The 13,927-nt window shown below is 41.7% G+C and overlaps 1 protein-coding gene across 2 annotated transcripts in view; it reads left to right on the top strand.

Moving 5' to 3' along the window:
• The window catches only part of tfpia (tissue factor pathway inhibitor a), a 40,996-nt gene that overhangs the window by 19,506 nt on the left and 7,563 nt on the right, over nt 1-13,927 (top strand). For both annotated transcript variants that reach the window (XM_037110592.1, XM_037110591.1), the window contains exon 2: nt 3,421-3,621. In XM_037110592.1, coding sequence (XP_036966487.1) covers nt 3,421-3,621 — 201 coding nt within the window. The remainder of the gene's footprint in view (nt 1-3,420; nt 3,622-13,927) is intronic.

Here is a 13,927-nt window from a genome sequence, read left to right as displayed (position 1 = left end):
GTGAACATTATCTTGCTCATATGAAAAACACCCAAATTCCCATTTGCTTTTTTGTGGGGTAACTGGAGCGACGCTAACCTCTGGGTTAACTGACCAAAATACGCCATTGTCAGGATTTTAATGACTTGGCTGTCAATAAGAGTGAAGTTGACACAGGTTAAACTCACAGTTACAACTCAGCTTTGACATTGGAAGAATAAAAATCCATGACTTTGGCTTTGGCTGTACTGTGGTTTGTGCAATGGCTCTATTTGATGGTGCATTTGAAATAAACTTCTACTACAGTCATTTTAAAATTGTACTTTTATGATTTTCTATGCATGCATGTGTCTGTGTGTTCTTGCTTTACTTCTGTTTTACTAACAGGGACTTTGGCTGTTTCTCTGTTGGACTGCCTCATAATATCTCTGTCTAGACACTGAACACGAGTGATTGAAGAACACACTGCTTATTGTACTTTGGTCTGTCTCAGGCAAGACAGAAATCAATAGGAAGGATGTTTTCTCCCCTCTCTTTGGATGGCCAAAGTCTGGCTTATTGAGCACTCTTATTTCAAAAAGAACCTACAAAACACCAGTCTGCACCGTTCCTGTCTGTTTCCTCCAAAAAGGAATTCTTCCGTTGTAGCCATGGCAGCGTGAGGCATCCACTGAGAGCAAACAGTCTCAACTTGTCGTTACGTTTCTGCAAAGTTTGTTCAGTGAGGTTCAGCAGTGATGTTGTGTTTGCATAGCCAAAATGTGGTTGGATAGACAGATTCCGTGTTTGTGTGTGATTTTTTTTTTTTTTCCCCCCTCTGCTAGACAACCCAATCGTGTGCTGCTTATCAGACACGACAAGAAGAACGTAAATAAAAAATACCAAGCGTCTCTGCGGGGAAGCCTCGCTGGCCTCACCCCACCTCCCACGCATCGTAGCAGCACCACAAGGAAGGAAGGAGATTTGGAGTGTTTGATTGGTTTCCCCGATCCCCGGTAATAAGTTAGAATTGGAGGCAGGCTGTAGTGCTGAGTGGCTGCCCTCATTACCTCGCCCGGCACGGGGACTGTTTGTTGACTGCTGTGCTGATAGGACGGGGCAGAGTGGATCCCATTAGAGGATGTGCTGTGATAGAACTTTGTACCTTACAGGAAAGAGAATTTAGTGTTTGTTATCCAAGCTCTCCAGTCCCACCAGAAAAAAAAAAAAAAAAAAAGAGGTTGAATTGGACGATCAAACCACATATGAGGTAAATGATTGAATAGAATCAACAACAGGAAAAAACAGACTTCAGAGCAAAGCAGCTCTGTGAAGCTGTGCTGCTGCCAACACTAATAAATGTTGGCAAACATTGTTACATCTTTACATCTCTTTACGAATTGCAGTGTCATGTTTTGAAAAAATCTATCCTTATGAAAATGTTTGTTTGCCACAGAACCCACTTGGTTATGTTTGGGGAAAAGATCAGGTTTTGGATTGTATCTCCACAGGCATGGCAAGAAATTGTCCAGACATCTCATCAAAAATACATCGTTATGTTGCTATAAACATGTCAGGAGAGGGGTTCAACATCTGCTTAACACTCTTACAAATGTTGAAACACCACCTTGATCAGTAATCTCTCACTTGGCAGCCATCTTAACGAGCTGAAACATCCCCTCCACATTAATGCCTGGTCAAACATGACACATTTTATAGAAATGTTGATATTTTACATTTTGGAGAAATGTACAATATCAACAATTCCAGCTTGTTTGTTCTTTTCTCCCCTCATACATCTCCCTCCATATTGTGCTAATGTGATGAAACATGCATTTGAAGTAGATCTCTAAAACATTCAATGAGAGATCAGATAACATCAAGGTTATTGTAAATTAACATGTGCATCGCAGAAAGACATTTTAAAACGCCGTCACTCAAAGCCTCGCCGTATGCGGATCCCTTTGGACGGAGATCCTTCTCTTCTCAGTGTGTTTTGGAGCAGCGACACAGCTACAGGCGGGCATAACAGAGACCTGACCTACAAACAGCAGGGATGAGGGCAGAGAGAATCATTTCCCAGCAGCACACTGAGATAGTAATTTAACATTTGCAACAGTGGCTGGAAGAGCTCAGAGGGTTTTATGTCACCCCTTTCCTGGATCTGACAAAGCCAGTGTTTACACATTATAATGACGGTGGAGAAGTGTGTCTATGCAGAGCTAATTCATCGTCCACAACTGTATCCAATCGTGACAATTATGAACAATGGGAGCTCGGTCTTTGTCCAGCAGAGTAGTCACCCTACATACATCGATTGAACACTCGCTTCACAGCAGGGCAGGTCACTGTAAAGACACTCCGATCATCCTGTCTGTAGCTGCATGATCTGCTGCAGTGCATCCCACCGCTGGGTGCTGCCTTCACTCAGCCCCTCTCCTCTCAGCTACCGCCTGCCTCGATCGGCTTTTTGTTTACTGGGGAGATCCAGGTGCTCCCGGACGGCTCCTAATTCTCACTGCAAGTTAAATAAACGAAAGAACATCTGCAGGCTCGAAATCTAAAGCAGATGTGTTTTAAATTATTTCTTCAAGCGCTCAGACGATTTTTAACATTTTCACTGAAATACTTAAAATAATCATGAATTCAGTTTTTGTCGGGGGCTGAACCAAACAAACATGTTTGCTTCCATCTCGAGTAGAGCCCGACCAAGGCTGGATCTTTGGGGCTAATTCCAGTATTAAAGTGAAACATGCACCAAATTGCAACACAGGCTTTTTATTTGTGAATGTACCTGAGTCAAACCGTAATAGCATAATCATGACGAAAGAAGCACATTTAAGATTTACCGTATTTTCGTTTTCGGGTCAAACTCATTTATGCTTGGGGCAAATTAGCAATAGCATTGTAGTATCACCAGGGTCTCTACACATGAAGTTTATAAAAAAAAAACTTTATAAACTTTGTGAAACTCTGCTGGTGTCTGTTTATTCAGTGTCCATCTTTACTCACACAGAGCAGGGAAGTGAAATCCGGTCACTCGAGACGCATGTCGAGTCACCTAATCCGCAAAAAAAAATTGCACCTTCCGCGGTTTGCTTATTTGCACTCGGCCATAATGTGATTTTGATGGTAATTGGATGAATTCTGCAGACTCTATTGTGTCTAAATTTTGGGTCAGGTCACACAGCGTGCCATGTTTCGCCTTCAGCAAATCTTTCACACAGTCTCCCTCTGCAGCAGAGGATCTGAAGACAGTTGGCTGTCAAACCATGAACTCAAGCCTTTTAGAAAATTACAGTGGCATGCAACTTTACCTTATCTGAAAGCCCGGGGTTAGAGTTTGATGCTGTGACCTAATTTCCTCTCCATCCACACACACACACACAACAAAAACCCTTTTCACGCAGTGCCACAAAGAGGCATAGCACTAAAAGTTGAATTTCTACCCTCCTCTTTTAGATGGAGCGCTGCCCGAGCTCTTCATCTTCAACGAGCTGTGCGCCCTGAAGGACGATCCGGGGCACTGCAAGGCCATCAAGGACCGCTTCTTCTTCAACGTGGACACGGGACGCTGCGAGCTGTTCGAGTACGGAGGCTGCGGCGGAAACGCCAATAATTTTGAGACCTTGGAAGCTTGTGAGGAAACGTGCGTCGTCTCAGGTGGGTTTTTTGCTCTTAAGAGTACATTAAAAATCAGTTTTGCGAAACGGCTCCCAGAGATTCACCTTGAACAAATCTGACTCCACTTTAGAAAGTCAACAGCAACACGGACCCCATCGTCATGTATACAAATGGATCATTTTTCATACGGGGGATGTATTCTAGTTTTTTGCATTGTTTTGTTGTTGTTAGGAAATGATCAGTTTTGTTGTCAAGGACTTGTGTTACTCATTAGACTTTATTGGCACCTTGGGCATAAAAATCCTATTACAAAGTCATTTTGTTGGTATGCGGCTCAAATGGAAAGTTGCCAGCACATTAATTCTGAACAGTTTTCCTGGAGGCATCTGTTTAATGAAAAATATGGGCACTTTTAAAGAGAGAGAGAGAGAGAGAGAGGCGTCCGGTGTTGTATTATTCATATGTTACACATGCTAAATTGATGACAAATTAAAGTAGAATTAAGTGTCGAAAACTAATAATGAAAATCTGTTGGACTTCCCCACTGATGTCTCAGTCTGTAGATGAATTTTCTTTTGTATTTCCCACCACGATTACGTATCATGTAAAATTCCTAATCCTTGAACATCTCAGAACAGATGCTTCTGGTGGAAACTGTTATCTTATAATCATCGATGGTATGAAAGAAAAAAAGAGGCCAGCTGGTTGGAGAGGCCGAGCTCACGGGTCCTACAGTATACGGAGGCCAACCACTGCTACCATGCTTCATATGCTGATTATCGCCTCACTTCAAGCTGCCAAGCTCTGCCTCTCTTAGCTCCTGCTGCTATGCAGTGTCAAGTTTTGAATTCTAGTATCACATGATGCGAACAGCAATTACATTGGCGTTGTTACATTTTTTTGGTTTGTTGTGGAATTGCCTTGACTTCAGCGAGAAGCGGACAAAAAAAGCATATTTATATGGCAACTGTTGATTTCAGAGGCTGAGGCGACGTCTTCTGTGTGAAGGTTTATATCAACTGATGAACTCAACGCTTGATCGATGCTGACGCCAAGAGCTGGACGGAGTTTTTAAATCACATTTTTAGAGGATTTTGTTTTGAAAATGAGAATCCTGGCTACACACGATAACTGAAGCTACAGTTTGCAGGTCGCAGGTTTAAAGTGGAAATAACTGAGCAGCATTGCTCTTGTGTTGGCTGGATTGGTCAGTTGGTGGCTAGTAGAGAGTAAAACACACATAGACGAGCCACGTGTGTGTTATATTTATGTTTTATTATTAAGGCAGCATTTATATAACTATTTTACCTTTTTAAAAGCTTTAGCATCATTTACGGTCCAGTGAGTGTCTGTCAGTCCCACTCGGCGCCTCCATCACTTGTATCTGCGCTGTGTGACGTGTTTTATGACACTGTGTCACACAGAATCAACCGTGTCAGTGAAAGTGAGTCAAATTTATGGAAAATGTTTTCTGCTCCTCTGCGGGCGGCTCTGACTCGAGGTTCCCTGAGAGACAGATAGTTGTTGCTATAGCAACCGCTAACTGCTGCTAACTGTGACTGCCCCTAGCTCGTTAGCTCATCTGATGCGGCATGTGATGTTGTTGTTACAGAAACCAGGGATTTGTGTTTACAACAGTGATATTGCACTGGAGCCAAATCACATAAAATACATAATGTTGCTTTAATATTGAAAAATAATCATAAGATAAACACATGAGCAAAATATCGTAGCCGTGTCGATCATACAGTGGCGACATTCAAGATATAATTGACGTAGTGACGAGACGCACATGCAGCATTTTTTTTTCCTCTCAGTGCAGAAAACTGTTCAGTCAGCACTTCACAGTGTAGACGGCGACTGCCCATGTCAGCATGCTCACGCCCTGCACAGGAGAGGCAATATAATGTTTAATCATGCAATAAAATCAGATAAAACTCATCAGTGGAAAATAATGACATCAATCAAGTACATAAAGAAAGCGATAACTCTGAGGACTGTAACTGGCATAATAAGCAGATGATGTAAATGCTGAAACATCCACCCTACGTGTTTCTCTTTATTTATCTGTGCAGGAAATGGTGTTTTATTAAATAACTCTGTGTGTGTGTGTTTTTTTTTTATAGTTCAATGGGAGTGAAATGTAAAATGTAGCTAAAAATACTTTCTTTTCCCCACCGGATTGTGAATGGAGTATCCAGGTATGCGCCGCGTTCAAAACAACGCAGATGAAAGCAGACGTTTATAACGGGGAGTCGGGATAAGAGTGTCGTTATTTTTTATTCTTTGTTACATCAGCTGTGTAGATTGTCATTACAAGCTGGTGTGAGAAATAAATCAAATCAGCTGCTACTGACTGTGAGAGACCAACAACTTGTTAAAGTGGCACATAAGTGGGTTCTTTTTTTTTTTTTGCAAAATGAAAAAAAAAAAATGCATGTACTTGACCATTGGCCTTGCTTCAGTTCTCTTCTCTGTCATACAGAACACAGCGGAGTAACACCTTGAGCGTGTTCAGCAGCTGCTGAAGGTTTCCCTGTCGTATTGCTCTGCAGTGAATACACACAGAAGAAGCACTAAACCCTGAGTGACACAAGATCCGAGTTTATATAAAACACCCGAGGAGGACTAAAAAGACCAAGGTTAAAGATCACTGTGAATGTGAATGACGACAAAGAGACACGTTCGCTGACATTTGCTCCATCTTCGTTAATCAGTTGTTGGTAAAAAGCATGATGTCAGCTCGTGTCTGCACTGAGCTGTTTGTTAAGTGGGACGTCAGTAATAACGACAAGCAGTCAAAACTACAGCAATTAAGACGCTTTTACTCCAGGGAGCTGAAATCGTTCACAGTGAGAGAAGCTGGATTCATGTGAGCGGCGGGATGTTTGTCACGCTTCCACGTAAAAGGAAGCTGAAGGATGGCAGAGGGACGCACGGTATGTAAAGTGTATCTGCCATCTGCAGCAGGAAACACAATACATCTTTAATGCTAAAGCTATTCTGGTCAATATGAAATATGCCCTCGCTGGCACGGCAATAACACATCTATCAGAGTGGTTTTTTTGGGTTTTTTTTTTTCTGATGGCATGTTGTTCTGCGCCGTGACAAAGTGCTTTCTCCCACCGGCAAAGAACGACCTTCAACTTTCTTATTGCGTGCCACGGGATACGTCATGGCATTCTCTGACAGGAGGATCACGGAGGAATTTGCATCCGGCGGGCGGCGCCATATGCAGTTGATGCCTCCTTTGTGTGACCCCCCCCCCCCATCAGTCTCCACACAAACGCATCAACACGACGAGGACAGGTGCGATCGTGAGGGGGCGTGTCTGATCCAGAGGTGACATTCAGTCAAACAGCTGGACAGAAATGTGAAGGTGACATCAGGCTGCTCTCACTGTTAATGAGCGTGAGCCAACTATGAGTAAGCTTTAAGACGTACACATTTGCATCACAGCGTGTTAAAAGGGCAGCTTCACGCCTGTTTTTATCGACTCACAAAAATATGACTCATTGCATAACAATGTTACGCAGACACACACTTCCTAGTGTGGAATCATTTTACCGCACTGGGTGGTGACTTTGTCTTACCGGCCAAAGTCAAAGCCAAACCCCAGTCTGTCCTGATGCTAGGAGGGTTTTCATGAAGTCCTTTTTGTGTGTTCACACTGAAGAAGGAGTTTCTTTGGCCCGCTGCCTTCCAGATCACCAGGTGTCACCTGCAGCCCCAAAAAATGACTCTTCTCATAAACAATCACTGGAAGAGGAGCAGCCGCGTGTCACAAACACCCCCGAACGATCCTCCCTATTATCAAACTTTCACTTTTGATTTAATCCATCTCAGCCAATCGCATTTGGACAGTCTACAAGAGCCACTTGATTCAATTATTTTATCCAATCTGTGTGCGTGGAGCCAAGAGGAAGTCAACCGGCTCAGAGGCTCAGAGGAACTCCGGGGCGTGAATACTCTCTGTCGGCTCAGCTGGAGGAAAACGTGCTCCGTGGATCCAACACGCAGGAGCTCGAGGAAGCATTTCATTAGCTCACAGAGCAACTGTTGTGAGAACTCAACTGCTGGGAAAATGTGTCAGAAAACTATACATAAGTTCAGAAAAGATTTTGGCTAGCCTGGTTCTTTCACCACTAACACAGCTGGAAAATGTCCCAGTGGCTCATTAAACATATCCGGTGCTTTCAGGTTTACAAATATTAAAACACTGTCTCACTTGGCAGCCATGTTGATGGTCTGAGATCAGTGCGATGCAGAAAGGTCGACTTTTTGTTCTGGCACCTTTATAGGTGGTGATACAGCTACTGAAAGATCTTGAAGAAAATATTTGTGAAGTTCAACTGGAAACAATCAGGTTTTAGCTTAAAATACCTGCTGTGTCTGGCAGTCTCGTTAGGAAAAACAAGTTTTGACTCAACAAACAGGACATAAAGACGTCCGTTATCTTACTCTTTGAAATATGTTTAATTTCTTGGAAACTGACTGCAAAAACTGTATATTACTGTATGTAACTCTACCAGCATCAGACATGAGTGTGTTCGCTGTAAACAACCGAAGCCATTAGTGAGAAAATGAGGTCGCCTTGAGCTCGACTGCAGTCAAATTAATGATCTTGTCATTATTATTGGCTAATTAAGTCTGATGCATTTGTAAATGAATTCAAAATGAACATAGGTCTATTCATTGTCACTGATCAGTACTACCCATTAATATTATCAGCATGAGTCGAAACAATATCACAGAAAGGACGCGCGCTGGATTCCTTTATTGATGTCTGGTTCAGTGGAGTCACACTAACAAGTCGGTGACTTTTTAAAGAAGCGTTTTATTTAACAGCAGCCGACATCGGAAAATGTCACCTCATTTGTAACTTGCAGAAAGCATCACTCAAAGCCTCACGTCTTCTGCAGCCGTTCTGTTTATCACCAAATCTGTGACATTTTTAATCCCCACAAAGAGAACAGACTACACAGAAACTTTCAACACTCAAAATCAGTCCAGCGATCAGTTTACCTCCCGCTGAACTGATATTATTACACGTGATGACGTTTTCCCAGACAGCTGAAAAGACCGTTTGAGTGAAGGTCACAAACTGATGCGAGGAACATCCCGCCTTACCCATCCTTTTTCTTTATCTCTGCACCGGGAAAAAGCATTTTTCCTCCTCAGCCATGATGTTTTACTATAACCCCAATAAGTCATAACCAATTCGGTCTGACACCCCCCCTTTTTACAGCTCAGCTTGAAGAGGTCAGAGACACAAACACAGCGTTCCTGTGTGACAGTCGTGCTTTTTTTTTTTTTTTTTCATGCGTCTTTATCTCAGTGTGTGAGCACAGGCATTGTTAAAAACGAAAATAACAAAAGCAAGAAAAGGGAAAAGAAAGAGGCAGAAAAGCCAAGAGAACAAACAATGTGATGGTTGCCAGAGGCGGCAGAACTGGATAGATTGTTAAGGGAAATCTGGACGGGGAAAATATGAGGCGACTCTGATAATTTATTGTCTTCTTTTCAAGCAAGTCCCTGAAGTTGGAGCTCTGCAGTGGTGGGATTTGCTGTTTTATTTGGTATAAATTGACAATTTGGTGGGTTTGAGGCTGTTAAATGGACAAACAAAGGACATTTTGCTTTTCTCTCCGTCGAGCTCAGCCTTCACACATTAACCTTTAACCCTCATCGAGCGCTGGGCCTTGAGTCCTTCCAGATTTATGTAGGACTTCAGGACTTTTTTTATCATAAAAAAGTAATCAAAAGTATCCTATTTTTGCACTACGGATATGGCAGCTGAGGTCAGTGTCCGTCTATGTGATCGGATCACATCTGTCTCCATCCAGTGGCAGCAGCTGGTCGCACACCAGCGTTCATTCATTTTGCTGACATTTCTATTCCATTACAGATCAGCCGTATTTTTTATTTTTTTGTTTTGCCACGGGATGTCTGGCCAAAAGGTTGTGTCAGCACTTTTAGAAGAGCAACAACAATACGCTTTCAAAAATAAGTTGAAATGAATTGAAGCGACTGACGGAAACGGAGGGAAAATCAATCGAGCAAGTGGAGCGATAATGGAGGGACGGCGATGCAAAGTTCCTGCAAACATTGGGAGTGTTCAGCGGATCAATTGTACATTTTGTTTTCAGATCATCTCTCCTCTGGCTTTGAAGCTCAAAGAGGGGAAAAGCAGGAAACAAAAAACATGAAGACGAGCTGGTCCTAAATGTTGAAGTCTGTTTCGCTGAATTATTGAGGTTTCTGTTTGGAGAGCAGCCAAAACTCTCCGGAGCGACAAACAGAATAATTCACATCCTGCACTTGGGAAAAAAAAAAGAAAAAAAAAAAAAAAGCTGACCCATAATTCTCCTCAAAACACAAATCACCTCTTCCACCTTCACGGCCTTGATAGGGAATTTTTTTGTTTCTGAATTATTCATCGCTGCGTTGCTCCAGAGAGCGTGCTAGACTACCCTTTGACTCTTGTCTCTTTACACACGCTTTTAACTCAAAGTCACCTCGTGAAATGTATTTGGATCTCTCAGCGATAGCCTCTTAATCATCGGTCGCCCTTCACAGGAGTGCTGTTATTCACAGGCATCACAGATAAACCAAATAGAGTGTGTGTTTAGCGTTTTGCGACCTCCGGGAGCCGCATTAGAAGCCCTCATCTGTTGGGACACATTCGGTTTAGACAGGTGGGGAGGCGGAAGGACTCGGCTGAATCCTAATGTAGCTCCTGACAAATGTGACTGAGCTCAGGTGCTTTTCAGGCAGTAAATCACACCGTCTGCTCAGCTGATTGTCTCTGTCTTGTTGGGAACCCATGATGACTGCATGTGGTGTAGAAAAGATGGTTGCAGTCTAAAGCAGTCTGGGGGAAATATTTTGGTTTGGGGACAACGTCTGGATCTCAATCATGGCCTAGTCTCGAAAAGTACATGTGTTTATGAAAATCCAGAGAGTTCATAGTATAGGATCAGGTTTGAAGCCAAAACACGTCTTAACCAAGTCGTTTTGTTGCCTAAAGCTAACCAAGTAAACTCTGTGAATTATGAGTTTATTGGGACCAAACCAAAGCTGAATGTGAAAATATCAGGAAAGGAGAAAGAAAGCACAGAGACAGAATATTTTTTTACATTAAATGAGTAAAACTGAGGGTTTATTTCACACAAACCACACTTGGTGATTGTTGGAACAGTAACGAGACAGACCAAAATGTTTTGAGGGGGTTTTACTTGAGTTTTTAAACGTTTTGTTTCATGATGACAAAATGATGGTTTCTGCAAACAGAGTATGGCGTCTTCAGCCGTTTCTGGTTGTACAGAAATGATCTTTTTCAATAACAAAAGGTCGGTCCCTGCAGGAGTCATTTCAATCATGTCTGTAGACTTTTAGAAAAACTAAAACTGAGTCTGTCAGAGGCAAAAACAAGCACTTAACCCTCCTGCTGTCTTCAGGTCAAAAATGACACTAAACTGTGTTTAACAGAGAAAACACCTGAAATGTTTTTTGGTTTTTTTTTTGTTTTGTTTTTTTCTTTTTCAACTTGAAATGTTATGACCTTTCCTAAAGTGATCCCAACATTAGAAAAATTGAGAAATATTGCCTTTATTCATATTTCCATGGAAGCTGAACACCACTTGGTTACAGAGATTTTCTTTGGGCCATTTTTGACCCGGCAGGTGACAGAACCCTCAGTTCTCTCTGTGCTGCAGAACACAGATCTGGGACCAGCAGCTGTAGTGGTTGTGGTCGCCCTCTCAGGTCACCTTGATGCTTCATGTTGTTCACATTTAACTATTATTGGAAGGGCCTTCTGTAAATAGCATTCAAAACTACTTTCTGCACATTGGTGAGACCTTCTTGGACTATACAAGTACTATTTCTTCATGAAAAAAAAAAATATTGTTTACCACCTTTGCAGTACTTTAAGAGCTAAAATCTACATTAGTAAAGAAAATATATATGACAGCTGTGTTGAAATAAAAACAAGTGGTGTCCACTGAATGAATGTCTGTCGGCTCTGTAAAAAGGGAAAAGTCTGATATTCACACAGTCTCTGATCAGTGACAAGTTGTTTATTCATGCAAAATACACTTGGCATTTAAAATTAAATGAAATTGCTTTATTTCAGATCTTCAGTGAGGGTGGGAGGACAAGAAGCGTATACAGAATGTGGAGACAGCTGGAGGGTTAAAGATATTAGGATTACACTGAAGTCTGTTTTGCGGCTGCCAGGTGCACTAGCAAAAGAAAATGTGTCCCTATTAGTCACTCAGACACAAAACATGGGAAAATAGGGTTCAGTTTGAGGGATAGCCAGCTCACCTGTTAAAGATAAATCTCTGGGTATAAAATTGAAAATACTTTTTGACAAATTGATCATCAACCATCAGTGTGTCGGACCGCGCAACCCAGTTCACCTGCTGCGATCAGACGTGCTCTCCCTACTGCTGCTGGGAAATGTTGATCACGGCCTGTCAGCTCGCACCTGTCTGGTTTGACGTCGCCACTGAAGTTTGTAGGAAACCGAACAAGTCTACTGGAAATTATTCGTTTGACACCGCGGCTGTGATTGTGTTACAGACTCAAATCAAGCATGAGCCTGTCACTGGATTGTGAATATTTTAGGGTTTAGTGACGGCTTATTCAAATAATCAGCAGGGCTCCTGACAACCCCCCCACAACAGCTCTGCTATCAAGTCCTCTGTGCTCCAAACGTTTAAAGTTACAGATTTCAGATTGAAGAGAATCCGAATGCAGTTTGTAAGAAAGATTTCAAACGTGAATAATCTCCAACTTTCTACAAAAGCATAAATGTTGCATTGCCACATATGAAAACTGAAGGCAGGAGGGAGAAGCAGCAGACAAACTGGAAACAAAACATGTTCAGTGACAACAACCTTACGTCAAGCTCACAGGGTGGAAGATGCAGAATTTAGATGATCATCAGACTGTAGCTCCGAGCTATAACGCCCTGATCCCCACATCGCTCAAGACCTGGGACTGATAATGTATGACAGAAAGAGAAAGCAGAGAAGAAAGATATGGCAGAGGAGATCCACAGGGGAGAAGGGAACATAAGACTGTTCTTGCTGGAAGTGTTGACTTTTCAGCTCGCAGAGAAAAAGATGGGGAGTGAATGTGAAACCTGACTGGAGTCGAAATGTCACCGTGCTGCCAGGAAGTGGGCTCGCTGTGAAGATGACCTGCAGTTCATTTACTGGACCTCGTGCTCTCCACAGGCTTTGAATAGCTCTCTCCTCTGTCTGTCTTTGTTATCGTGTCACTTCCCTGGCTTTTTCTTTTAAAGACGTGCTTCATTGGACTCAGTGTTGCCTTACAAAATATGTCATAAGCAATGAAATCATCGTTTTGTCCTCGTAGTTAAATAAAGCAGTTTCGTTATTCTTTATCAGTACAATAGTGCTGTGCGGATGACGCAGTTTTGCCCAAAAGTTAGCATCAACCGGGTTCCCTTGACAAAAAAAGCCAATTTAATTTTGGAATAATGCAGAAAATAACCCCTGTGGCCGACAAAAGCTCATGATTTTTACATGTTTTGTTCAGCAAGGAGCTCTCGAAGACCAATTTTATGTTTTGGAAACAAGTAAATGCGATTGCCAGAAGAAAAAAAAGCTAGTTAGTCCATAAATTAACTACACCACTGTAGAATGACCTCTGCTAGGCCTCCTACTACAAGTTTGGAAAGTTTGCAAGCTAACATCTTTCTATGAGGACGGATTTATTAGTTGAGTTTGTGTGTTTGGTGTGATGTTGTATAATACCCCCAACAACCTGAGGAGTCAACAACCGCCTCTTTTAAGACATATGAAAGCTTCAAAATTCAGAAGACGGGAATTGACTTACATATAATAAATGGTGGAACAAAACATGAAGTAGTTGTTGTCAACTACAGACACTATTCTGGGCAAACTATATTATATTATATTATATTATATATATATATATATATATATATATATATATATATATATATATATATATATATATATATATATATATATATATATATATATATATATATATATATATATATATATATATATATAGACGATGCAGACCACCATGTTGTTGCTGCTGTTAACATTCACTCAAATTTAAAACATTTTCAGATTTATTTCCCGGGTGTTTGTGTGCTGATGCATATGTTGAGAATTACTTATATTCTGTGTCTGTGGCATTGCAGAATTACAAACTCTGTGTACGTTATGCAGCTCTGCGTTGTGTAATGACATTTAAATCACCTTGAACTTCTGACTTAAAGACAGAGAAACTGAAAGTGCAGAAATGTAAACTCTTCTCCAGGTTTTAGAACTCA

The sequence above is a fragment of the Acanthopagrus latus genome, chromosome 9 (assembly GCF_904848185.1).
Source record: "Acanthopagrus latus isolate v.2019 chromosome 9, fAcaLat1.1, whole genome shotgun sequence".
NCBI classification, from domain to species: domain Eukaryota; kingdom Metazoa; phylum Chordata; class Actinopteri; order Spariformes; family Sparidae; genus Acanthopagrus; species Acanthopagrus latus.
Note: the sequence above shows the minus strand (reverse complement) of the source record. Positions and strands in the feature narration are given on the sequence as shown.